The sequence below is a fragment of the Calypte anna genome, chromosome 1 (assembly GCF_003957555.1).
Source record: "Calypte anna isolate BGI_N300 chromosome 1, bCalAnn1_v1.p, whole genome shotgun sequence".
NCBI lineage: Eukaryota > Metazoa > Chordata > Aves > Apodiformes > Trochilidae > Calypte > Calypte anna.
Genome location: NC_044244.1, coordinates 183582885 through 183610627, shown reverse-complemented (window position 1 = coordinate 183610627; position 27743 = coordinate 183582885). Strand labels below are relative to the sequence as shown.

Sequence of the window (27743 nt, the reverse complement as noted above, 5' to 3'; positions counted from 1 at the left end):
TGCCAAGAGAGCCCTTAGCTCTGTTTGCTGGCGCATAGCAGCACACTTTGTGGTCTCATAAGAAAGTGCATCTTGGAAACAGATTTTCACCTCCAGGCAACTGGTTCACATAACTTTTGCAATGAGGCCTTTGTTTACAATGTACACACAAGGACACAAAGAAGCTTAATACTGTTGAAGTTAATGGGATGGAAGTACATGCTTGAGTGCTTTCTGGAATCAAGGTCAAAAAGTAAGTTTCTAAAAAAGAAGAGGTTCAAAAATGGATGCTGGAAGGTGGGACTCAGATGGGAAATTCTAGATATTTAATAACCAGTAAAATGTAAGCATCGAGGATTTCTTGCTCATTTTTTTCCACTTTGGCCAACATAAAATCTAAGAGTGGCAAAACATTTGAGCTCAACTTCCATGGGTTGTATAGACCTGATATTTCAAGAATATAATTATATACACTCTCTGCAAAGGACCATGGTAAACAGAATTAGTCCTTTATACAGGCATGAAACTGGCCTTTAAACTGTTTCCACATAAATTTTTTACTTATATGGTTTTTTCCAACTATTTTAGTACTTTCAAGAACATGAAACTTGCACTCAGTGAGCTATAATTTAAAAGTTATACTATGCTTGAAGCATGCAGAGTAACATTCAATATATAAAGTAATCTTGTATCACGTCAGCACATTTACAGGCAAAAATAATGCTGGTTTCTCATATGAACACATTAAGTCTGCATGTGTGCTTCTCCATCTCCACTACTGGAATTTTAACCTTTAAGCTAATTGGAACCAATATGAGATAGGAAGAGAGATCACAATATATTCTCTTCCTACATGAATAAACAGGAGGCTGCCTAGGAAAAGGGTGATCTGTTAATGACACACACAGAAAACAAAACCTAATTTATCTCTTCTGTGAGTTTTCAACCACTCTTAATATGGTGCCACTACTTGCACAGCAGTACAGTTTTCATGTGCTAAAACTGGAGACCAGTGTGCTAGTTCTGCATTCCAGAAGGGAATGGGAAACAAAGCATCTTGGAACATCCTCCTGTTACCAAGGGTCATCAATACTTAATGTGATCGTTTTCTATAAATACACCAAGGAGTTAATTCCAAAGAGAGAGAACCACCCAAGCTAGAGGACAGAGTTCATCTGGGAGCAAACAGATGTAAAGTTGGCACTGTCAAACCATGGCCAGAATTAAAGGAAGGTTGCTAAGCAGCTTTGGTACAGCCCCCAAGTAGTACCAGCAGTAGCACAGAAGTTGCTATTTTTAAGCAGCTCACTTAACCTGTATACTGGGACTTGGGCTGTGGCAGCCCTTCCAACTGCAGGGTAAGCTAAGAAAGGACAGAGGTGAAACACCAGCACATATCTTACACTGAATAAAACATGAATTTTAGCAAGGGATTTAGTAGGAAATGTGAAAAGTAGTAAATTATGGTAGGAATACTGCCCAGCAGGAAGACATACAGCTTTGCTAATGGGAAAAATTTCAGGCCTCAGAAAAAAATGTTGATTCAGCAGAATCTAGCATATTAAAAAAAAGCCAAGAAGTCAAACTTTGGATAGCATGAGGGACTTCTTACCCCTTCTGGAGGCTATAAAAGGGAATAAGCTGCACAAAAAATTTAGATGAAGAAAGAGAGATGGAAATCAAGCTGTGAAGATTCCAGTCATAAGGCAAAAAGCCCTTGAAAGTGGACTAAATCTTACAGTAGAGACCACAGGCTTCCAAAATTTGAAGGATACTGCATAATCTATTCCCAGAATTAAAGATGTTTATGTTTGTTGCTACACCTGAGTCACAATTCTCAGTATTTTTTAAGATCAAGCCAGTAAGGAGGACAAGAAAGCAATCCAACAGCTGTGAACCCCATGAAAATGCCAATTGAAAAGAGAGAAATATACAGGAAGAGAAATTAGGACCTCCGCTTTATTTTTAATACCTGTTAAACACCTTCAAGGCATAGACTAAAATTAAGATATGGCATTTTGCTATTATCTTCTGTTCCTTTATTCTGAACTAGCCTTTCCCCCAGTGGACTGCTATTCATCCCAAAAGACGACTGATGCTGCTTTGACTGATGCTGAGATCCTCTGGTTCAGATCACATCCAAGTGAGGGTTTTTTTCAGTGTGTCGACAGATCCTGATCAGAGAAGAGGACAAACAGCCACTGCTTGTCCAAATAATTATCTCATATATATTCTACATGTCTTTCTTTGGTTTTCTGTTTAATCTAACATCAATAAGACAAACTTTTGTGATTGTTGGTTTGTATTTCTCCATTTGAATTGCCAGAACAGGCCAAATCCACCGTTCAATCCCACATCTTTTTTTCCGGTAGTCCTTGTGCCAGGTTCCTGAAAGGGTAATTTAAACCTACAGTATGCCTAAGTGTTTTTCTAATACTTGATAACAAAAGAAACCTTATTTTTTATTATAGGCTTTTAAAAATTCTATTTGGATTCATAGCCCTAGAAACATTCAGTTAATTTAATGATAGTTTCTATTCAGTTTCATTCAGGGGCAAGTTTTGCACATGGGAAATAATGGTAGCAATGCCATTATTTTCCAGGGCATGTGGTCAAATCCAGAAGTGACTCAGCATTGCTCAAAACTTATTAAACCATTTGTCTCACATTAGATGCAATCAAATACCCTTTAGAAATATTCTGATTCAGGTCTTCTAGTACCTGAACTTTTGCAAGCAAATTTATTGTGTATATAAATCCTTACAAGACCTTTACAGAATCACTGTTTTTCAGTTAAAATGGGTTCTATCTTCTATTCCCAAAGAGGGTCAAAGAAAGAATCCCATCTTATATTTTCTGTACTGGTATTTATACATGGTCTCATTTCTGCATTTCTATTGACTAACTCTTACTTTTCTTTTTATGTGGAATGTGTTTACCCAAATAAACGATGCCTCACAGCTGTAAGAAAGATTTAAAAGTCCCCACTGGACATGTCTGTATTTCCTCAGGTTTGGGTTTTTTTGGTGTATCATAATCTAAAGCTTTTCAAGCTTAACTTTGAGAAGGAAATTGACAAAAATTATACCATTCAAACTACAAGCTATTTGTGGGGACAAAAGTCCAAACTTTCAAATACTTCTTTTTAACACCAGTAGTTGGAAGGAAATAATGTAAAGGGTGAACAAGAAAAGGCATATTTTCTTGAAAAGGATGGAAGAAGGCACACTGAGCTATGATGTTTTATTTGTGTTGTAAATGCAGCACATGTGAACCAGAAACAGCACTTGGATGCATAGAAGATCCTCAGTTTCTAGTTGCAATCGCTTTAGATCCAGAGCCATTGCTAAACAAACCTTGTAGACCCACAGTGTTCCTTCCTACTGAGATTCAAATCTCAGTCTAATACCTAAAGAGTGACTGACCTCTCTACTGCTCTCATGAAGTCTGTAATCTATGATATCTCTTATGCATATGTTCTCCTTTGAAATGGGAATTACACATTAATTACCTTTACTGTCAAGTTTAGTTATATAGAACTTATGTCCATTCTTAATGCCACAGAATCTCTTTGGACTCTTGCTTTCATTAACTTCTTTGACTATTAAAATTTTTAAAAAGATATATTCCTTTTCTCTTCTTTTTCAAGAAAAAAAAATATTCTCTACTTGCCATGACTCTGGATTTCTTTCTTTACGTGTTTAAATTCTACCACCCGAAATAATCATAAATCTCTGAGAAATAAAAATATGAATGGATGGGGATTTCTGAAAGCTCTCAATATTCTATTCCCATTGAAGTCACTGATATCTTTATCCCACACTCCAGTGGGATGAGAGCTCAGGCGATGCTGAGGTCTGATTTAATTCTGTAGTCCTTCCATAAATGGCCTTCTAGGTATACACAAAATCTATTGTTTTATACTTTACCACTCAATAACATCACCAGTATGAATATGCTCTATGTTTATATTCCCATTTGTGATCTGCCCTAATAACTACTGAAACTGTTGGTTAAATTGATGATAAAAGCCTCAAAGGTGTTTCAGTTCTGTTAGTTTTCTGAAGATAGGCAGGAAAACAGAGAGAAGAGAGACTGTATTAATGTATCCCTGGGAGCAGGGAAGGAAAATATGCCTCATCCTCACTGTTCAGTAGTCAATCCAGAGGGAGAACACTATTGTATACCTCAACATTGGAAGAAGTTTCAAACGTAGCTCACGTTTCACAGTATATCATAACAATGAGGTAAAAAACCTTAAGAGATCAGATTGCATTACTTCTGCTGTCCAAAGAAGTAAATTTTATTTGAATTCACTATATTAAATCCAGTTCAGGCCTTAACATAGTAAGATTTAGGTATTTTATGTCTGCATTTAGATAGATTTGTGTTAAGCAAGAAAATACATCTTAAAACAATGTCTAAATATGTGGGGGAGCATTTATTTTTTCTTTGCTTTTACAACTGCTGATCACCAACAGAAAACAGTCTCTTGAAACAAAAGACTGGCAGACAGCCACCCGTTATCTCCCATTATGTAGCCTGAGGTGCTGGAGCACAAGGGGAAGTCAGTGCTCAGGTGCTAGAGCTGCATGGAGATGTAGGGAGGAGATGTTCAGGCACAGATCTCTTGGGCAGCATTATGGCTGAGTGGGCTCAGGCAGGATGAGGAAAGAAGGGGGAAGGGGAGAGGGGCTTCAGTTGAGCACCAAGATACAGCTGCAAAGACTCAGAACACAGAGACATAACAGGTTCAGAGAGTGTAGATTGATACTGCCCTTACGTGTTCATATCATCCCACACCCAAAGGCATCTTCCAATGAACCCACAACAAGATTAACAATGTTCCTGGCAGTTTGTGAGTTGACAGTCAACCAACCCCTTTACCTCCCCCTCCCACCCCCCCATTACTTTCAACTCTGCAGCAACCTCTGGCTCAACTTTTGTGACTGCAAACCTTCAACCACCAAGAGCTGCTTCCTCACAAGCAATGATTTCAGTCCCTTTCAGAAACCTCTGACAAATTCCTCCTCTGTCTGGTGCCATTCTGAGGTCTAAAACAGCTGGCAAGTGGGACGCTTACTAATCTTATTGACCTCTGTACATATAAAAAATTGCTAACACAAGCTCTTGCACAAACATATGCTGGTCTAAGGATATTTAACAACTGTCTGTGATCCTGAAAAAAAACAACAAACAAACCAACAGCCGAGTCAAATCTAATTGTAAACCTGCTGTTATTACAACAGTAGTGTCAACCCTCTGCATTTCATCCCAAAAGCAGTAGTAGTGAATATTATTCTTGAAGCTCACACTCCCAGAGGGATGTACTTGTATCACTTGCTAGTCAGAAGTAACTCATATAAAGCCATTGCTCATCACGCTACAGAAATCTTTAATCTTACCCTAAAGATGCAGAATTTTGAAGACACTGAAAAGACCTAACTCACATTTCTCAGGGTGATAAAAACTGGAATACTTTTAGGTACTTCTCAGAGCTTGCTATGCTAGTGACCTCGTTGCCCTGAACCTGCTCTGTACTGAATGCGAAAAGACAGCACATGCAGAAAGTAATTCATTCTACCTGAAGATGGGCACCTATAACAAATGGGATAAATAGCTCTCTACAGGAGCATTTTTCTCCCCTTCAATTATAAGGAAGCTTTAACAAAATGTGTCATTTTTCAAACCACCAAATTTTGGTAAAAGGACCCTTATTCCTTTAACTCTTATATTTCTGCCCCATTTAAACTCACAGATCAGATATAAATGTAAATGTCTAAGAAACTCTTAAGCACAAGTCAATCAGGTACATACACACATCCAGATTTACGTATATATGAGTACATGCACACACTTTTCAAAGGCCTGCAGCCAAGAGCCAATATAAAGTGACTGACTTGACATATTTTCAGATCTACTGTGAAGCTGGGAATATGGGTTGATTTACATCTGAGGGCTTTATATCTGTAATTTTAATCTCAGTTTTAATTTTCAGGCTTGTTTGTTTTAAAAGAATATGTAAACACACAACCATTAAGAACATATTTGCCTGCTATTAAATATAACTTAGAACAAGTTCTGCTAATTCTTTCTGTTCCCTAGGAAGATGAACTATGTCTAATATTATTTAAAGCTACTTTGTCTGACCATATATTTATTGCACATCCTGAATTTTATGTTTCAAGATGTCAGATAATACATTCATAATAATGAAAATGATCGTTCAACTGTGATTTGCATCAGGTTGTATTTTGATAGGAATCAGAATTCCATTAACACATGCATATTCCAGCATTTTAAGTAGCTCTTAGTTACACAAAATTACCTTGTGTTGAAAATGTGAGAAAAAGAAGTACAGTAAAATGCTTCACATTCAAGTTTGACTTAGTAAATACAGCAACTTATAAAATTATCCTAGAACCATAGAATGATATAGATTGGAAAGGACCTTAAAGATCATCCAGAACCTTCCTGGGCAACCTCTTCCAGTGTCTCACCATCTCACACTTAAGAATTTCTTCCTAAAATACTTCTTCCTAATACTGCCTATTTATGAACTCCCAGTGCTGCTATTCACACACAATACCCACAATATTTCTAAAATGATTCATGGGCCTTAGAATTAAATGAAGCAAAAATTTAAATCTGTTTGAATGCATCTTCGCAAGTATGTTCCTATTTGTATTATGGTTGGTTTTTATCTTGCAGTGCTGGCATCATACACTTATAGTTATTCTTAACTATGGAATGAAAAAGAAAATTAATCATTCTGTTCATGTTCTGTTTGTCCTGTGGTTTTTTGTAAGCCCAAACTGATTTCTCAATTTTAAGCAAACTAAAAAAAAGTGAAAAAGAATATCCACTCAATACTTGCGTGGTAAACTGAAACCAAGAATAATGAAAGAAAAAAACAATTGAAGTCTCAGATTTTGGAGAAGAAAAAAACAAAAACCCATGAACACCAGCATTCAATCTACTGTAAGTATAGAAAACACGGATATTTAATGAACTACATTCTACTGTGATATGGGTACAAAACTTGAGCTTACCTCAAAGGATAGAAATAGTTCCTCAGTTTCATAAAAAATTAAGGAATCGGCAGTAGAATTTGATGGACCTCAACAAAACAGCATTTTGCAGTTACTCAAACTCCTGTGATATATATTGTAAAGTATCAAATTTTGCTCACATCTTCAAATAAGCTGTCATGATTTCAAATGGGTTTCCTTTTCAAACTAGAAGGGATGTATTTTTGATTAGCGATTATTCTAGTACACAATCAAGCTCTATATTTAAGGAAAAACTTCATCAAAATCTAATCATGAAGAAAAATTTGCAGATTTTATGAGGATTATGCAGAATAGTCTCCAGAGCACAGCAGCCTCACCAGCATTCAGTTTGCAATGGAATATATGGAAACAATGTAAAAAGTAAATCAACCTTCACAATGCTATTATATTTCTCAAGATCATATGGCATCAATTTTCCAAAACAACAGGATTAGAAAAATTTCATTGAAATATAAAACATGATTACAACCAAGAACAACACATTTATTACTGCAGTATAAAAGCTTTATGTCTAGACAGTTTCAAAGCTATAGAAGCAAGAAGGCATGGCCTGTTTTCTATGTCTATCAACAATAGACTCCTGTATGGGGTTTATATAGAAGGTTGCAGGGCTTGTTATAACAAAATTGTGTCACTTGGACACCTGAATTTGGAGTTAGGTCCCAGATACTTGGAATGAGCACCTACTTAGGTCCCATGCATTCTAGCAGGAATATTGAAACTAAATATATGGATAACACTTTGCACTTATTGGAGATAAAACCTAACTGTAAGTGACATAGGAACCTTCTCACTGGCTGATAATGTATTTTGGTCCACAGCAGGGATTCTTTTCAAAACACAGGCAAATATAGAAGGATTATTCTGAAATTGTTCTGTCTGGAAGAGATAGGAATGAAAAACAAAATTTAGAGCACAGAGACCACATGTTATCTTTAGAATGCTCTATGGAAACACAGATCACACAGCACTACAACCACATAATACCTCATGGCATTTGATTACCTCTCCACTGGCAGACTAGCTGCTACCCACATGCACACACAGGATCACTCAGACCAGGAGCCACAGAACCTCTTTTAGAAAAACAGGATGCAGAAGAAGGTTACAGAATATCATTAAAGTCTTAGAGCCAGATTTTTGAGAGCACTGGAAACCAGAAATCTCCCCAAAAATGCCTCAAGACCTCCACTTTGCACCCTCAGCCAGTGGCAGTGAGAAAGCCTCAATCACCTTTGGAGCAGAGGATTTCTCCAATAGGAGGGCAACCAAAGCTGTCAGGGATGTATTAATCACATTTTACTTCAGAAGTTGTCATAATAATCACAGGAAGAGACAGTAAGCACTAGAGCGTAAAACACTTTATAAAAGATTGAGTGATCCTGACGGATCTGTGAGAGACAATGCCACAAATTGCAACTTTCAGGATTCCTTAAGTACAGCTTTTCTCTGCACACAGGATGCTCTCCAGCTACCAGATCTAAAGGAAAGTACACAAGAAGATGCTGCCTCTCATGTATTCTGTAATATTCCTTTCTCCTCTGCTAACCACAGGGGAGAAAAGACATGATTTTTCTGTACATAACCACCTCCATTATACATTCAGGTAGTTCTATTACATCTCCTCTACTGTAATAGAAGTCAAATATAAAGCTGTGAAGTATGAACCTAGGAATAGCAGTAATACTGGAATAAAGTATCTCACTCAATTGTGGCATTGAGAGCTTCCTCACAGTTTGATTCCTCTCAGTAAAGTTGTCTAAAAATTGGCACATTAGATGCAGTGTAGTGAGGAAATTAGTTGCTAATTAAGACATCTGAACACCAGAATTTTGCAACACAAAAGCTGTAAAATAGATTACCGTTTTATCTACCAGTCATTAGTAGGAGGTGAACAGCAGCTGAAATCACACTACATTAAAAAGGTCACAATTACAACTAAATTACTTTTGTACAGATAGACCACAATTACACAATATTAAAAACTGTACTATGCCCAGTTTTGGGAGCAAGGTGAAGATAGGATATACATCCAGCATCTGGCTTTCATGAGAAGTGAAAATGGCACACATGGACACAAAATTACACAACAGATTTGCCTCACCTTAGGAGCATGTGGACTGTCTCTCCCACATGGCTCAGTGAGGAACACAGTGACTGAACACACCACATTTCTCTTGGCAAAAGCTGCAGTATCACATGAAGGAACTAAATGAAGTCACACTTGGTAATATATTGGATTTTTTGCTGGCACAAGACTAAGCTGTGGCTTTAATTCTTGAGGCAGAGAGAAGGAGACAGAAGGGAGCATCATACAGCACAGGCTGGAATGAGGGGATGCCCTTCCATGCTCATCAGCCAGACATGGAGCAGGGAGTAGGGAGGAGTCTTAATACACTATCCAACTTTTTGCAACCTCTCTGCCTTAGTTTGTGTTTACAATGACACCCTTCCTATCACACTGTGTTTGTACACCTAAGGGAAAATTTCACTGGAAAACTGAGACATGATTGTAGCTCCTTCCCTGTCTTTCCCCTGACACGCAATACGTGGCTGGCAATGTATATGCTCAATTTGCATATCTTACCCTTTAGTCTTGCTATGTGTGGCCCTACAATGCAGCTAACGAACTGAAGGATAACAATTTTAGTCCTTCTGTTTTCTTTATTTTGTACATTTAACATAGCTGCGTAGTCAATTCCAATTAATACGTAATGTGACTTGGAATTTCATTAAAAAAATACATTTCAGGTTAACCCCACAGATTTAGTCAATCTGGTGATATTTTTGCCCTGGCAAGAACTGAAATGGAAATTACTCTGTTGCTAAAATCTTTTCTTCTTTCTTTTTCATTGTTTTCCTTTGCCTTATTATAAAAGCAAATATTTGCAAAAGGTTTGTGAGGGCAGTGCTTTGTTTTCAGTACAGTAAAGGTGGAGATTTGACAGGTACTCAAAATTTTCAGCTCCCAGTACCGTCAGTGTATTTTCAATTTTGTTTTTCTGAGCCTCAGATGTCAGCACTGAAAAGTCCAAATTTACCAATTTTTTAACAGAAATGGCAAATATGTGTAGGAAAAAAATGGGCATTGTGTTGTGAAATCATCTAGCAACCTTTAGAGGTGTGAACTGCTTATTAGTACCCAACATAAGCAAGTAAAGTGTATCTCAGATGTGGAACACCACTTTCCCATAGAAGTTCAGCTACAGCCCTAGCCCTAGCCTACAGACACTCTCTTGGTTTCTTCTTGTCAGCTTCTGCAGACCCACTCACACTCCCTGAAGAGCTGTGCCAGCTGCTGCTGCCCGGGTAAGAACCTCTGTCAAAACCAATTTACAGAATCACCCAGATTCCAGTGCTGGCATCAGATCCTCTATTTTTGCTGGTAATTTTAAGAAATTTTAAACTGATAATAATATCAAGCCAACAAAATCATGATAATACTGTGAAGTTCATGCTGATTTGTCTCTTAAGCTTAGCTTTTCTTTTAGCCACAGTAAATGCAAAATAAAACTAAAAAATCAACAAGGCTGATTTAGAATAAATAAGCAAAGGCAATGCTTGTCTCCTACACATGTGAACAGAAGGGAAGCAGAAACCACATTGGGCTACCAGGCTGGCCATACTCTCTAGAAAGAAAAAAGGCAGCTGTGGGTATTTCTGTTCTGGTTTAACCAATCATCTTTAAAGGCCTTCTTGAAAATAAGTGCTAGAAATTCATTTTCCATAACTATAATGATGTATAGTTAAATTTGCAATCACTTCATTGCAAAAGCATATTTAGAAATTAATTCTAAATAAATTCTATCTCTCTGCTGATTTAAAAGATTAAAAATAAAAAAGACTGACTTTTTTCCTCACTATTTTGACTAATGGTTTGCCTAAGCTGAGCTGAAAAGCAATCTGGCTGACAAGGCTTGATTTTAGGTGCTGCAAGACCTGGTGATGGCATAAAAAACAGTAATAGAGCAGTAGCACCAGGAAATGGCACTGTCATTGTATAGCTACAGAGAGAGATCCTGAGACAAGGTTCTTGAACAGAAATAAAAGGCAGCACCTGCAATGCTTGAAAAACATCCTTCATGTGTAGATAAAAAAGCTTTTAAAGTCATTCCTCAAAAAAAGAAACTGAGCTGACACATCAAGTTAGTATGATTTCAAAACCATACCCAAGGAACAGGCAGAGAACCAAACCCAGGATAACCGTTTCCCCATTTTGTGGTTCTGGGTTTTTTTGTTTACTTTGTTCTTTTGAGATTTCTGTGCTATTTAATTTCCACACCACAGGACCTCTCTTCAGAGCTCTCTTCATGAGAGCCAAGATATAGAATTTTTATTCAGTACATTACACTGTTGGTTTTTATGATTGTTCCCAAAAAATGGCTATCCACATGCCCTGTTATTTCACCTCAGTATGTCACACAGCTCTGAGCTTGGAAAATTGTAGCAGCCCTGGGCAGGAAAATGGACAGGAGGTAGCACAATAAAGACAGCAAGGTCACAATATTTTAAGGATGACTGCACCCTGATAAGGCTCTCCTGTCTTTACTCACATGTAAAGACTGCACTGGATTGCACTGCTGCCTCTCCAAGCTGCCAGGACTCAGCCTCTACAGTGAAACAGAAGGTATTGCCACAAAACATTACTGCCCACAGAAAAGTGTCATCAAATGCATGCCCGGTGAAGTCCTGCTGTGACTGGCTACATGGGGCTAGGGAAAAAGCAGGCTGAACAGTCATGCTGGTCCATTTCTCATCCTCCTCTGCTTGCCACCGTGGGAATGACACCAGTTCAGGACTGAGATGTGCCCTAGAATATGGCGTAAGAGTCCTCTGCAGTGCAAATAAGTTTCTTCTCTGGAGTGATGCTTGTTTCCTGTTGTTGCGAGGCCAAGGGATTTAATCGTGTGTTGGGCTCTTGGGAAGGAGGCTACGTGTATGGAGATGGGGATGTAACATCAAAACCTGCAGGTCTAAGGACAAACCCAAGACACCTGGGCATCACTCAGGGGTACTCGCAAAGGTGGAGCTGCCACAAGTCTCCTCTGCTGCATCCATTTCTCAGAAGCACCACTCAAGACACTGAGTGTACTCTTGGGGAACTTACTTTGGAGGTTCACATTTGCATGTGCTATTATGTAAAGGCAAATTGCATATATACTATAAGTAGCCACATCCCTACTATGTGACGGAAGAATTTTATCTCTTGATTAGAAGATGTTAACTTTTTCTCCAACTTTCCAGGATCTAATGAATGATGAGAATTGGTAAGAACAAACAAAATCAAAATCACACCTATCTAAGCAAAAAAACCTGTTCTCTGCCATTATGAGTATGGAAGGAGCAAAGAATATCTTTTCCCTTCTCACAGCTACGTGGCTATTCACCAGAAAAGCAGTGATACAGGCAGGCACTGGGGTTTGGGAGCCCCAGGTCACACGGTATGAACAGCAATGAAGCAAATCAGCAACCCCTGTGCTGACTTCCAAACATTCAGCAACCTAACACTGCAATGTGAAGATGTCTTACAGCAGTAAGGGAACAAGCCCCACAACCTTACCCAGGAAAAGAAATAGTTCCATAACCTTGGAGATTTCCATTGATCTCAAAGCACCAGTTTCTCAGTAGGCTTCTGTCATGAAGTCTTAAATCCTTTTAGTGACATCTGGATGTGTTACTGAAAGCATTCTTATCAGTGTTTATCCCTGCTGAGACCCCGTGATTAAAAAGCTGTGTTGGTCCATTTCCACAAAGAATCTAAAGGCATTATTACCACCTACTTGCCACTGTCATGCAATACATCTCTCACTGGTTTGCTAAAGCAAAGGATTTATCCTTCCATTAACTTCCTGGTTGTAAATGTAAGGGCACAATGGTAAATAAAGGGTTTCCAAATTTCACAGTATTTTTGGTAAAAAAATTTCTGTGTACCTATTTTTATCCCTTCTCCCTAACCAGCCCTGGACCCTGCTTTATCCTCAATCCAATTTTATCATGAGTCACATCAGATTAGAAATACATTCAGCTATGAGAAAAATCTGCAAGTGATCCAAGAAGAAGCAATAACAAAAACCCACGCATATTACACTTGGAGCCTCTTTAAAATTAAAAAACAAACAGAAGCAATAAAAGACACTGAGAAATACTGACAGGTTTCCTTAAGGTCTTGTTTAGAAATGTATTGCAGCTGAAGTCTCTTGTAGGATATCCTGTGTATAACATGTAAGATTGCCAGTATAGGAGAAAAAAGCAGCAGGACACACTGAACCCACGAGGCTTTTTTCTGTACTTTTGCCACACAGTCAGCCTGAGTTATCCCTCCATCTTTTATCACTACAAAGGACTGGAGTTTTTTCTTCAGTGCATGGTCTTCAACTGAGTATCTTAACTCTGGATACTGTAAGACTTACATAAACCTACATAAACCCCTTCCTACAAGAAAGATATCAAGGTGCTGAGGCATGTCCAAAGTAGGGCAACAAAGCTGGTGAATGGTCTAGAGCACAAGTCTTACAAGAAGCATCTGAGGGATGTTTACTTTGGAGAAAAGGAGGCTGAGGGGAGCCCTTATCACTCTCTACAATGACCTGACCTCACGTAGTGAGAGGGGGGTTGGTCTCTTCTCCCAAGTAACAAGCAATACAACAAGTGAAAAAGGCCACAAGTTTCACCAGGGCAGGTTTAGACTGGATATTAGGAAAAAATTTCTTCACCTAAGGGGTTATTATGTATTGGAACAGGCTGAAAGTGGTCAAGTCACTACCCTTGGAGGCATTTAAAAGAAGTGTAGCTGTGGTGTTGGGGGATGTAGTTTAGAGGTGGACTTGACAGTGTGCTAGGTTAATGGTTGGACTCAATGATCTTAAAGATCTTTTCCAACCTAAATGATTCTGTAAGAAACTTGTCACTGAATGCCTAAGCACTTTCTTTTATCCTGTATTAGTTCATGTAAAATGTGAGCCTGACTCTGCTGCACTAAGAGCTGACAGAAATTTTGTCATTGGTTTCAGTGCAACGAAGGTCAGGATGGCTATTTTTCAAGTTTTTCATGGGCCTAGTGTTTAATAAGTATTTTTTACGGCATCTAATATCATTAAGTCCTAATGTACAGAATAGCTAAAATACATTGGCAGGAAGTTTGCAGAGAAGGTAAAAGTGTGTCCTCCTGCACCATCTACAAGTATGCAGAGGTCTGACTGCCAAAGCAGAAATAGGGATGTTGGCCCTCACTGCCTGGGACACAGATCAAAAAGGAAGCATGAAACTGAAGATTTCTCAAGTACAATAGGAAGCTGAAGATCATGTAGGATTTATTCACTACCAAAAATATTAGAGCCAAACCCAAACTCCCAGAAGAAAATCTATCCAGTTTGACAATATAAACAGGATGTTTCCTTAGCTTTGTAAACAGGAGATTGATTTGGAACAAAATGCCAAGTAACCTAACACAATCCAGTATCTTAGCCAAGAGATCCTCACCAGAAGCAGTGATGTAAGTGGTCTCTTTTATCCAAAACATGGTATAATGTAATCAACCTCACAAACATAATAGCAAGATTTTTGGAAGCAGTTTTTGAACACAGCTTGAACCAACTAACTGACTGAAAGGGATACCACTAAGAAATATTCCTGCATTAGTGGGCAAATTCTTACTACAGAGAATGCCAACAAAGAACCTACATGATATTTCTTATGATTCATTTAAAGTCCTAGTGTCAAATCCCTGTGTAACTGTTGCTTTCAACCCAAATTCCATAAATTATATATCTAACAACATCATGTAAAGAGGATCTGAACTACCTCGAAACGTAAGGCTCAAATATTTGTCTAAGTTCATTGATTAACTTGAACTTCAAAAAGTTACATTAAATTTGATGCTGCTTTTTTCACTATTCTAAAAAATGGTTTTTTTATTATTATTACTATGCTAATTTGAAACTAGTTATATTTAGTATGCTCATCTTCATTTCCCTGTGCTTTTGTCCTCTCAGTTATATCTTATATATGTGCATACATGGTGTTCTATGTAATATGAAAAATATAAAATATATATTTATTCTGCTTATGCATGTGCATAATATCCATGCCTATAAGTGGTTATTATTTTAACAGAGTATTTGACAAATCTTTCAAGTACTTGTACTCTTTATTCATTGTAAGAAATAGTTAGTTTTAATCAACATTGTCTCACTTCAATATAAGCTACTTGATCTTTGTAACCACAGAATGCTGTAGGACTGAGCCTCTTGACTTAAATCCAATTATAACGCTCAAATGTAAGGACATGAAGAACATTATTGCACTGATGATTTGCCATGAGTTTCCTATTTATGCTTATTCTGAGGTGTTTCAGAAAACACCACCTCTCTGTGGGATCACAAAAGGAAACATTATTTTAGAATTTTCAGCAGTATTCAGCTTCTAAGAATCAAAGTAATACTATCACGTGTTATCTTTTTAAGAATTAACTGGCCTAACTAATTCACACAAATCCAATTAAAAAAAAAAAAAAAAAAAAAAAAAGGAGCATGATGTGTTGAGAGACTGTCTGAAGAGTTTTTAAGCAAAGTGAATTCCAGTATTTGATATACATCTGCCTGACAAGACATGTTTCAAAGATTCTTTGAAAAATTCCTCCATGCTGCTTGCTGTTGAGTCAGAGTTGAAATTCTCATGTAATATTCTTTGGTATTTCAGTCAAGACAGCTAGATATATAGATAAGAGACATCATCAAAGTTAAATAATTGTAGACCAAAGTGCATTACTACAGATAAATTACTACATTGTTTTTGTTTTATTTTAATCAGATGAAGCCTGAAATGTATATTGTTTTGCAAAACCTAAAAAAAAAAAAAAAAAAAAAAAGTGCTTATTAAAGAAAATGTAGGTATTTAGGTATTTTCCAGTTGACACAATTTTATGTTGCCAGAGTCCTTTAAAACCCCCCGGGTATATGAGCCTAGTACTGAAGCACTCACTAAATCCATTCCAAAGCTGAGTTTTCCTATACATAACACATGAGCCATTTCAAAGTGATATGAAAAAAGATTAATTATGTCTTTTCCCAATAGCAGACAGTTAACATCTATTGGGAGATAAAAAAAAGAAAACTGCCCAATGCTTTTCCAAGGTTGGCTCAGGCACAGGCCAACAGAGGGACAGGGAGGGTAGAGTTAATGGCACACATCCCTTTGGGAAAGCCACCAAAAGGCAAAAGCTGTTGTCATATCCCCAGAGTACTAAAGTACAAATTTTCTCTGTATTCTGGTGATGCACAAGCAAACCAAAGTTTGGAAGTCCCTAATTTTTTTTTATTTAAAATGAAAATAAGAGCCCAGAATCTTATCTCAAGTTATCTGATTTTATGGTTTCAAATCCACATCAGAAGATACTGATTCCATGGCTTTCAGCTGTTTACACACTGAAATGATTTGACACTATGCTGTCTGTTCTGTGTTGCCTTTTCTTTAAACTTTGGAATGTAAAGTTTAAAATATTGTAATGATGCTTAGTCTGAGTCCACAGACTAGACATACTTTCCTAGATTGTGCATTCAGAGGTTTGTTCAGTAACAGATAAGAATAAGCAATTACTGCTTCATTTATACACCATATCATAAATATTATTTAGCACTTTTCATCTCTGCTTTTCATCTCCAAGTACACATAAACAACAAAAATAGCAGAAACAAAATATCAGACTTCTTGTAATTAGGAAAGCATTACCTGCATGCTGCAAGCTGAGAAGCTGAGGCAAAGAGAACATTAGAAGCATCTGGAAGCCCTTGGAGTGTTATTCTGCTGAACTTCAAAGGACTTGAGGGGTAATGGCATTAATAAACACTTAAAATAAATACTACTACATATGCTATAAATATGGCTGGCATCTCCACAACACTTTAAAAAATTGATTAGTGCTTCACTGGACAGCTGATTCATCAATGCCTGTCCTTCCACTAGGACAAGAGGATGTCTTGTAAGCAGGTTATTTATATTCTAAATAACTTCAGCAGGAAGTTCAGTCTGGTTAGGCTTGGTAGTCACTAAATGGCATTTTTTTTTTCTATGTGCTGCCCTTCCTCTATAGATTTCTTCCCAGAGCAACTTCAATCTTATGTAACAGCAATTACAAATAAGCCAACATCTTTTTAGCCCAAAAGAAGAAAGACAATCTTGAAACACGCACAGTGCAAAGGTTTGTTTTGGCCAGAAGCAAGACCAAGCCTTCATATTAAAGCTCTGCTTATGCAGTATCACTCATTTATCCTGCCTGGAGGTAACAGAAAACTGGGATCCAAAGGACTGTTTCTTTTTTAATAAAATGCGTAGGTGGTCTTGGACTTGCCAAGATGTAATACTTTTTAAAGAGCTCAACAGACCATGCTTCCTCTCCAGTATCTCAATTCCACAACATAATAATCATTATCATCAAGCTAGGACATAATATTAGATTTTATCCCTGCTGTGCATTTTGAGAGACTGTTGTAATATATTACTCCCAGTGCATTCTGTGCTCTTAGATCTTCCTTTGTATTTTCATGTCTGCAAATATTTACAAAGTAAAAAAAACTGTCTCACACAGCAATGCAACCCACATCTTTAGTGCTATTTCAGCCTTCAGACCAAAACAAGACACAAATACCACTGAAAATTATAAAAGACAGAAATACATTCAGTGGCCTGCAGCCAGCTGTGGTCTAAACACTTTGCTTGTGAGCTCATCAAATGCATGCAACATTTGGAATATGGCTCATAACCTTTGGCTGAACAAATACAGATATTTAATCGACAACCTCAAGCAACAGTTTGGTTCATTTGTGTAAAACCAGGCCAATCAGCAGCTGATGTGCTGTAAATGTGACCCAATGCCCGTCTCCACTGGCTACACCAGAATATAACCATCCTTTGCAGAGAAAAAGCAAAAGGATTCTCAAGCACAAGGAGAGATTAAGGCTGCAGTATGCTAGGGGGCTCATTTCGTCCTCCTAAAAGTGTGTTACCACCTCACTCCAGGGAGAACATCCACTTAAGACCTGCAGAGGTGTATGACTTTGGCATGGATGCATTTCACTATATTCAAAGGCTTGGTTTAATTACCCCATGGCCCAGGGAGGATAAAAGGTAGCATGTAATTTTGTATAAAGTTGCACTTTCAAACAGCCCCAGCCTACCCTGGTATGTTCAGCCACCACAGGCTGTGGAATTTTAAAGGTACAAAGCTTAATCAAGTTAAATGATCACAACTAGGAAACAAAAAAGGAATTAACTAATCATTTCAGAGAGTCTTGTTCTCTTCATCAGTCCAAGAAGTAATTTCATATTCTGTTGAGTAAAAATCCCATTATACTGCGAGTATGCTTAAAACTTCATTTATATTAGCAGTTACTAATATCTTCACTGATTCTACAGAGAAGTTCACAGTAAAACACATTTCGAAGTTCTATTGCCATTTTTCATTTAAAATCTTGATTGGAGTTTCTCTTGGAAAAGATTTGGCTTAGCTTAATTCTAAGATGGTCTCAGCTCTTCTCTGACGTTTAAGATAGCAGGCTAACAAATCGTGAAGCTTGATAAAATACACAATAGTTTTGATGGATTAAACAGACATAGCAGATATATGCTTTTATTAGAATTACATACAATTTTTATTTAAAAAAAAACTTCAGAATCGCTATCCCAGTTCTAAGAAAAAGTCTCTTCACCTTCTGTATGCCTTCTTTCATTGACTAGAAAAGGCATAAAAACGACTATTAAGTTTAATATGGCTCCAAAGCTGAAACAAAAAAATATTCACAAATCAACTGCATACCCATTTCACACATTGTATACATGCTGAAAAACAAACACTGGCAAATCAGAGTACAGTCTTGGACATAGCTCAAGTGACTGGGTTTTTGAAAAGCGTTCATAAAATATACAAATTCTGGCAACTGGAAGACATTAACTTGAAGACTGAGCTGAACTCCGTTCATTTTCAGGGAGAGTATCTTGCATTTTGCTCTGCAAGAAGGTTCATCGCAACGTGCAAGAGCAGGTCGTCCCACACGAAGTCAGAGCACAACAGGCTGCTCCCCAACCAGAGGATCCTTCCCAAACCAGTTAAGTTCTGGCTTTATCTTGAATCATGAGCAAGTGGATTCCAAAGGTGAATTTCAGTGGTGTTAATTTATGGAGACTCCACATTCATTCACCACAGGGCCGCAGCACATGGCCATGCTGACTGCTCACTTGAGGCGCTTGTGTCCCACACACTTGCGCTGCAGACCCTCGACAGCACCTCAGCTGTTGAGGATTTCCTCTGCCGAAGGCTCGCAGCGGGAAATGCGCCAGAGTTCACATTCCAAGACTGAAACCACACGCGGGCAGCGAACGAAAATCCCGCAGCCGCCCTCCTCAGTGCTCACCATCACCGGACATCCCAGTCCCGCCAGCGATGCGGTGGGCACAAGGGACGAGGCCATGCCTCGCGGGGCAAACACTCAACCCTGGGTCCAGGCCCTCCTTCCAAGGCAGCGCTCCACCAGGAGGACGGAATTCTTGAGACATTTCAGGAGCCCAATGCGGGAGAGGAGCCGCGCTCCCGCGTAGCACCCCCGAGGCTACGGCGGCGCCACACGCACCCCGCAGCGACCCAACAGCCGCCGCCTGCCTGCCCGCCCTCCCCCAGACACACCGCTCCAGAGGGAACCCCGCAGCAGCCCCGCTCCGGCCAGACCCGCCATAACCCCTGCTGTGACCGCCTCCTTCCCTGCGCTGCCCCCGGCGTCGGCAGATGAAAGGGTCAGAGTGAAATCGGGCCCGCGGGTGCTGAGGGGCGCCGGGTGGGGCCCTTGGGGACAGCTGGTACCGGGGACCCCACGTTGTCTGAAGCGAAGTGCCGCCCGCTGCCTAGAGGGACGCTGAGGGCGCCGCAAGTTCCCAAAAGACCTCCTCGAAGTTGCCCTAAGAAGTCTGGGACTGCCCGCAGCCAGCCAGAAGTCTGGAACTGCCGCCCGGCAGAGACGCCCACCGAGCCCACACCTCCCTCCCTCCCTCCCTCCCTCCCTCCACCTGGCCACTCGCTCCCGGTCCGACCCTAGCCCGCCTCCGAGGACGGGCCCCCCGCGCCTCTGCTGACCCTGCCGGTCTCAGAGGGACGGGACCCCCGCCCGGACAGATCCTCGCCGGCCTCCCAGGGACGGGACCCCTGCTGGCGGGGAAGTGGGGACTGCAGCCCCCGGGGCGCTCTCCGGGCTCGAGGCTTCCTCTGCAAATGCAACCCTTAGGAATAAAAAAGGCAGCGGGACACTTACCATCTCGCCTGATATTCGAGGACCGCAAAGCTTTTATAGATCCGCCCTGGGCAGGGGCTGTGGTGCCCTGACGGCTGCAAAAGTTTGCACAGACGACAGCGTAGAGGAGGAGGAGGATGAGTAGTTGCATTTGGATCCGCTGGGAACCGGACCGTGTCTCTGCAAAGAAACCCGGTCTCCTCATCAAGGGTTCTTCCCTCTCTCGGGTTCCCTCCTCCTTCCCGAACTTTTTGGTTGCTCTTGTAGCGTGTTGCTTGTGTGTTGGGGGAGTTGTATGCAGGGGGAAAAAAAAAAAACAACACACACACAAAAAAAGAAAAAAACAAAAAAAAGAAAAAACCCCCACCAATGCACAAAACCCCCTCAAAACAAAAAAACCACCACCCCAGACAGCAGCCACAGCTGCCCAGTTACTCTCCGAGCTGCCCCCAAACTTCCTGCATGCTGAACTTTCTGCTCAGTGTCCGGGGCTGTCCAAGCTCGGCAAAGGTGAGAAATCCCCGGCCGGGACGGCCGCCCCCTCCCTCGGCCGGCAGCGCCGTGCCCCACCTCAGGGGCGGGGGGGGCTGCCGCAGCCTCGCTACCCAGCGGCCGCCGCCGCTCAGCTCCGCGCCCGCTGCCGGGCTGAGCCCGCTGCCCCGCCCCTCCCCGCCCCGCCCCTCAGGAGCCGCCACTGGGGTCCGGAGAGGCGAGAGCGACCCTGGCTGCGCGGCGGAGCCCACGAAGAGGGAGGGAACCCGAGGGCAGCCGGGGAGCAGAGGGGGAGCCAGGCGGCAGAGATCGGCGGGGCGAGGCAGAGGAGAGGTGCCCGGGACCTCCGTGAGCTACCGGCCGCGCCGTCTTTAGCCCAGGCAGAAAGTGGCAGGAAGGTTGGTGCGAGGGGCTGGTCCCGCTGCTGGCCCTGCCCGGACCCTGGGGCTGCAGTTGAGTGAGCCCGGTGGGTGCCGTGTGCCAGGCACTCCCTGCCAGCAAAGAGCCCACACACCCAAGTGTCCTATCATGTCACCCTCGGGCCCGCAAGTGGTCATATAAAGGTTGTTGCTTGGGCTGGAATGACTCAAATCAATTAGTTGCACCAGGGTGGCTGAGTAGGTTTAGTGGAATAACGTTGGAAAACACACTGGCCAAAGAAAACTCACAGTTGTTTCTTGGAGAAATAAAGGGTGTCTTCTGTCATGCCAAGGACTGTCCAAAGCATTTCATAAAGTTATTTCCTACTAATTTAGACCCTCATCAAATTCGGTCTGGTATTAAAAGATTGCATTACTGACTGGAAGGGTCTAAATCAAAGGTATGTGAGGATTGTGATCAGGTTGCTATTTTAATAATTTTTTTCCCTTCCATTAGCTGTAATTAAAATAATCGAGAATATGTAGGAAAAACTGTTTTTAACAGCTCTCTAATAAATCTTTACTCAGTTCATTCTTAAGATATTTCATAGTCTTAGCCAGACTAAAAAATTATAACAGAGTGCCAGACCTTTAACAGAAAACACCTCACTAGCAGAAAAATGTCAGTACAGTGCTGCAGCAGGAATGTTGCATGAGTCCTGATGCATTTAGAGGACCAGAGGTGGCGGTAGGAAACATTTTCTCCAAGGGCATGTTCGGATGACAATGGGACTGAAACACCTTGTATGTCTTAAGGAACCAGTAGGGTGCAATTCTGTTACGCATAATGAATCTTTATCTCTCCCATGTTCCTCAGAACTGTCAGAGAACCTAATCCTCTTTCTATGAAGTAAATAATGAAGAGGTTCAAACAGCATTTCAGGGGGGTGCCCATTTCAGGGGGAAACTAGGCAGAGGTGGGCAATTCCATCATCCTAATAGAAGTAGAAACTCTCTAGAGGAGACACAGCGCAGAGCTAGGAGTAGATCTGTGAGCCCTCAGGGCCTTGTTCTCAGACTCAGGGGGGTAGAGCCTGCTATTACTTCCCTTTTGCCCATTTTAAAGTTGTGGAATGAAGAAAGAGAATGAAGGAAAGATCATCTCCCATCCAGAAGGTAGACAAAAGGTGACTGATGGTACCTGAGCAGTTACATAATGCAGTCAAGAAAAGGCACCACTTCCGAGGCTCTTCCTCTTTCTCTACCCATTTTATCCATATAAACTTTCTCACATAGAATACATAACTCTTCCCAAGAGCTGGGTCTGGAGCTCAAGTTATGTGCTTTCTGCCTTGATGCTTCCCTGGCTGCACAGGTCCAGCCTTGACTCGCCGCAGCTGTTTGGCTGATACGCTCCCTGGCTTGGTACAGACTATAAACTTCCTCAAGCTGACCAAAACACAGGACTGAGGTGCTCTCAAGATTCTTTTTTTTAAAAAAAAAAAAAAAATAGAGTACACACTGCTGTGGCTTGTAAGATGAAATTTGTGTTTCTACAGAAGAGGTACTTGTTGCTTAGAGAACTCTCAAGGAAAATAGCATGAGGTCTCATAAATTAGACAGTGGTGAAAACAGGCTGGTGGACTCCAGCACCAGTGGCTTTGCTATTTATCAAAGGTAACTGTGTACAATGCCTACCATATGCTCATGGCACTTTTCTGTTCCTCCTGTGCAAAGCATAGGATGATGCCATTCTTGTTCTAAAGCAAAAAATATTTTTGTAGCATAAGGGACAAGTTTTTTTCTCAGGTCAGAAAACATCCAGGGACTACTACTGTGGGGTTCCAAATAGAGGCCTAGCTCTGTAAATTAACAGATATTTATTTTAGCCCTAGTATCAAAATATCCCAGATTTTCCCATTTGATATACAGTTGTACAGAAAGCGTTTAGTATACAGCAGCAAGACTGGCATTTATTGTAAAGAAGTCAATATTTCAATGTCTGTTACAGCTTCTGAATTCACTTTAAGAAGCAGCAAAAAACAAAATAGTATCTTTATAATAAAGTGTCATAGAGCCCATGTCAAAGAATGAGAAGTTTGGATTATGCTTATTAAGTTTTATGAGTATATCACCATATCTTCACTCATTTATAATCTGAAGGTTTGGTTTAATTTAAAGCATCAAGAGATTTCTATACGAAGACCTACAGCAAATCATGGTTACTGCCTTAAAGGGCACACTGATGTAAAAGTGTGATGACCTAGGTAATTATAAATCTGTCATTCTGACTCAGATCCTGATAAAATAATGTAACAGTTTATATGAGACTATGAATTCAAAGTAAAAGTAAAAAAATAAGCAATGCTAATCAACCTGGAAAATCTTACCGAGCTAACTTGGAAATCTGGCTGACAAACAGAATAGCTTCAAATTACAGCTTTCATAAAGCATTTGACTTGGTACCACACAATTTAAGTAATTTGAAATGAAAGCCATGAATATTAAATGTTTTCAAAACCTGTTAAATGACATGGTTTAAAATGTTTACTAAAAAGAGAAATATTATTAAGTGGATTCTTTGTGAGAGAGACCCACTTAGGATAATTTTTGCTTCTGCATTGATTTGCATTTCCAACAATGACCTGGGAAAAAGGCAGTCATTATTCATGACATTTGCAGATGACAAAAACCTTGGGGGAATAGTAGGCTCATGTATAGTAATGGAATTATACAGAGATAGGCATATAGGTACTGGGTAGAGCTGTAAAGCTGAGCTCTGGCATAGTTTATGCTCTAAACAGTCAATGGCAGCACTACTCGATGCCTGTGTTTCACATCTCACCTTATTTTTGTCTTCTGAAAGTGTAAACCAGTCCCATGGCTTCTCATTGTGCATGGAGAGAATTGGGTACCCATCAGAGGGCACTCTAGCCCAGCAGTTTTAGGCAAATGTACCACGATGGCTAAATTGTTTTCTGGAAGGTTCAGCTTCTTCTCTTCACTGACTATGGAGAGAGCATAGGGAGAAAATACATATGTAGTTACTGGATAAAATAGTTAATCCTCAAAATGAGATGATGCAAAAAAAATTTTGGGGGTGGGCTACCAAAGAAGTCAATCGACTGTAGTCCTCTCAGTTATCATTTGCTTACAGGGAGATGCTCCAGTGTCATAGAGTTTGTGCATGAATAATGGATGTGCTGTCTGTCCACTCCTTAGAACACTGGAAATATAGTGATTAAGTAGCAAAACCCAAAATCTTTGTGCATTATCACTGAGATCCTTGGATATTTGTTTAAAGGCAGGACTATCGATTAGAGTAGGGGCATTATCCTTTCTCCTGTTATTATTAGACTACTGCATCAAGTTCCTGCGAATATATTGAATATAGTCTAAAGAAGGACCATGATGAAGCCAAAAACACTGAGAGAAAACCACAAGGTTGGTTAGAAGTTGAGAAATATGCCATTAAGGTAAAGCTTAAAAATCAAGAGTCATTTAGCTTGTCAAGGAGAAAATCAGAGGGGCCACAGCTACCTCCTGGAGGCAGGATATTGATTCTAGAAGGCTATTCTAGCTAGTGGACAATGACATACCAAGGTAAAGGTTGGAATCAAATTAGGATTAGAAATAAAAGGAATACTTTTCAGTGTGGAAACCCATGTAAATATCAAGGTTATTTATTCTTCATCACTGAAACTCTGACAGGCAAGATTTGATACTTTTCTAAAACCAGGCAAGTAGTTTCAAGATATATTTAGGAACTCATGGGATCTATTGATTGCTTCCAAAAAATCTGTAAAAGTGACCAAGAAAAGCATGTTTATATATGCCATACTACAAGACACAGGGTAAATTTCTGACTCATTTTGTAGTTAATTTTGTAGTTAATTGGATAATGACAACTAAAAAACCATACCTTCAGGGATTTAATCAGAGTGGCATTCATTTCTGTTATATAGGAGGGCAGGAAAATTAGGGCAGTGACCTTTCATGCTCTAAGTTTATAATCTGTAAATTATTTGAGAATGAGCAGAGGTGCATAGAGTAGTATGGAGGAACATCTCACAATGGCTTAAATGTGCATTTTAAGTAAATGAATGTAACCATGACAGCAGACCAAAAGAATGCAAGGAAAAGGTAGACTAAAGCCATTATATGTCAGGAATTACAGAACAGAGGCAAAGTAGGGTGGTGCTAAGAAAATCATAGTACCCCAGAGGCACCAAGACACCAAGAAGAGAAGTGTAGCACAATGATTCATGGTGCAGATTTACTATCTGAGATGCAGGCAGCAGGTCAACAACATATAAAGAAAATCTCCAGTGAACCTGATCACTTTAGGGTAATCACCTTTAGGTGTTGAGATCATCATACACAAGCCCAAGCACTGCTGCCTGGTATCACTACAAACTTGCCATTTATTTATGGCAACTCACACTAAGATGCCCTGAACATTAGCTATGAGCTGTAGATCATTCATTCATCCTCCTCCAGCTACCAGCTGTGTATGCTCACTTGTCTGGTCCATTCTTGTGAACAGCTGCAGGCAGCTTTGATTTATCCAGTCTTTGAGTTTCTCTCTTGTATCTGCACTGCTTCCCTTCTCCCTTCCAGTGTACACCTGCTTCCCTTCCCAACTCTCAAATTACTTTTGTTGGCTATATGTAATTTTTAGCTAGTTCTCCACTGCGTGTCTTTAAGGTGGATATTGCACCACTGACATGCACATAGGGAGGGAGAAGAAAAGGATATCACAAACTGAACACATTCATTTATTATATTTGAGAAACTGGTGTATCACTCAGACTCTCCCACTGGTGCCCAGTGACAAGGCTGATTGCCCTACAGTGTGCATGCAATATATAGAGTCATGCTTTCAAAATATTAGTATAAACCACAATAAAAAAAAAAAAAGAAATGTTGCCCTCCTGCGATGAAGTAGGATTCCCCACATAGATATCAATAGAGCATTTATATTTAAATTCAGATTTTAAAATAACAAGATATGTTTTCCCATTTTTCCTAATAAGAAAAGAATACCTTCAATAAGACTACATTTCTTCTGCAGGTCCCCAGGTTCATAGATTTAAAGGTTAGAAGAGACCTTTCTATCATGACGTAGTTTGACTTCTTGCATAAATAAGCCAAAGCATTTTGCTTTCTGACCTCTTGCTTTCATTTCTCAAGAGTTAGCATGATAGCTTTTGGGAAAAAAAAAATTGATTTTAAAATAGGAAGAAAGTATTTTAAAGTATATTGAGACAGAGCTTCCCCCACTATCACTGTTATGAACTTCAAGTGATTCATGACTATTTTTACAGATTTGTTTTGTTTTCCTCTCTGGATCTTTTACAGTGTATGGACAGTAATGGTTTATCAGGATCTTCTGCTTAGTATATCAAAATACTTGGATACAAGTAATTTGAACCTACTGCTTTGGACTTTGCAAAATAGCTGTCCTCAAGCCACAGTAACTTCTACCTGTTATTTTTGTGATCAATCAATTCCTTTGTGCCTATCAAATGAGGTCAGATTTTGTTTCTCTTGTATATAATATATTTGAATTAGAAAACTCATAGAATTTTAGAGACATTCTAGGGAAGTTTTATTACAGGTAGCTTGAGATCTCTGGAATCAGAGATTTCAGGCAGAAATGTCTCATGATAATTTTTGTTTTCTGTCTGGATACTGTTGATATTACTTAAGAAATCATAGAACCATAGAATGGTTTTGGTTGGAAGGGACCTTAAATATATCAAGATCCAACCCCCTAAGAGCTTGACAGGGACACCTCCCATCTCGACCAGGTTGCACAAGTTTTACCGAACCTGGCATTAAACACCTCCAGGGAAGGGGCATCAACAACCCCCCTAGGCAACCTATTCCAGTAAATAAATAATCCTGTTTTAGTAATACAACAGTATTGTGTAGGTTCTTCTGTGTGTTATCCTGCCCAGACATTACCTCTGAACTATCATTCTGTGTTCTCAGTTGAGAAGCTATTTAAGAGATCAAATGTCTTCCTTTGTTTATTAAAGATTCCACATTTCCTGAGAGCTGAAGTTCTGAACAGCCATCATACATGTGTGTCCTGTACTTGATTCTCTGTTCATCCATCTCAATCATCAGAAGTTGAACTATTTTCAGGATTTTATAAGGACTGAAACTTTTAGTTATTTACCATTTTTCCTTGTCCTCCTGATCTGCGTCCTCCTGAATAACAGCTTGACTTTCATCTTTTGTCTTCAGTTTTGCAGAACACCACTTACTCATCTTGTCAACAGTGTTTCAAAACTGCTGAACCCTGACTCTGGCCTTTTAATTTTTTTCTTTTCTTTGTGGGTAGTTTAATTCCTCTTTGAGGTCTGGGTGCACATGTGCAATGGAGATACTTATTAAATCCAACTGTCTAAGAACCTCAGCCTTGTTTCTTTTCTGTTCCTTATTCTTGCTCAAGAAATTTCCAAGAATTTTCCTTTTACAAATAGGGAAATTTCTGCCTTGCAAGAAGAAATGTACAATGCACAATTGAGAACCACTTTTCCATTGCTGACCATCTTAGT

The 27743-nt window shown here is 39.8% G+C and overlaps 1 protein-coding gene across 3 annotated transcripts in view; it reads right to left on the bottom strand.

Annotated features, from left to right (window-relative positions):
* PDGFD (platelet derived growth factor D) overlaps window positions 1-20800 on the bottom strand; it is a 134671-nt gene extending 113871 nt beyond the window's left edge. For 2 of the 3 annotated variants that reach the window (XM_030469434.1, XM_008500467.2), the window contains exon 1: window positions 20345-20681. In XM_030469434.1, coding sequence (XP_030325294.1) covers window positions 20345-20528 — 184 coding nt within the window. In that variant the 5' untranslated portion in view covers window positions 20529-20681. Of the gene's footprint in view, window positions 1-20344 lie in introns of all 3 variants that reach the window. The other variant, XM_008500466.2, reaches the window with a different exon arrangement.
* Between the last annotated feature and the right edge of the window lie 6943 nt (window positions 20801-27743).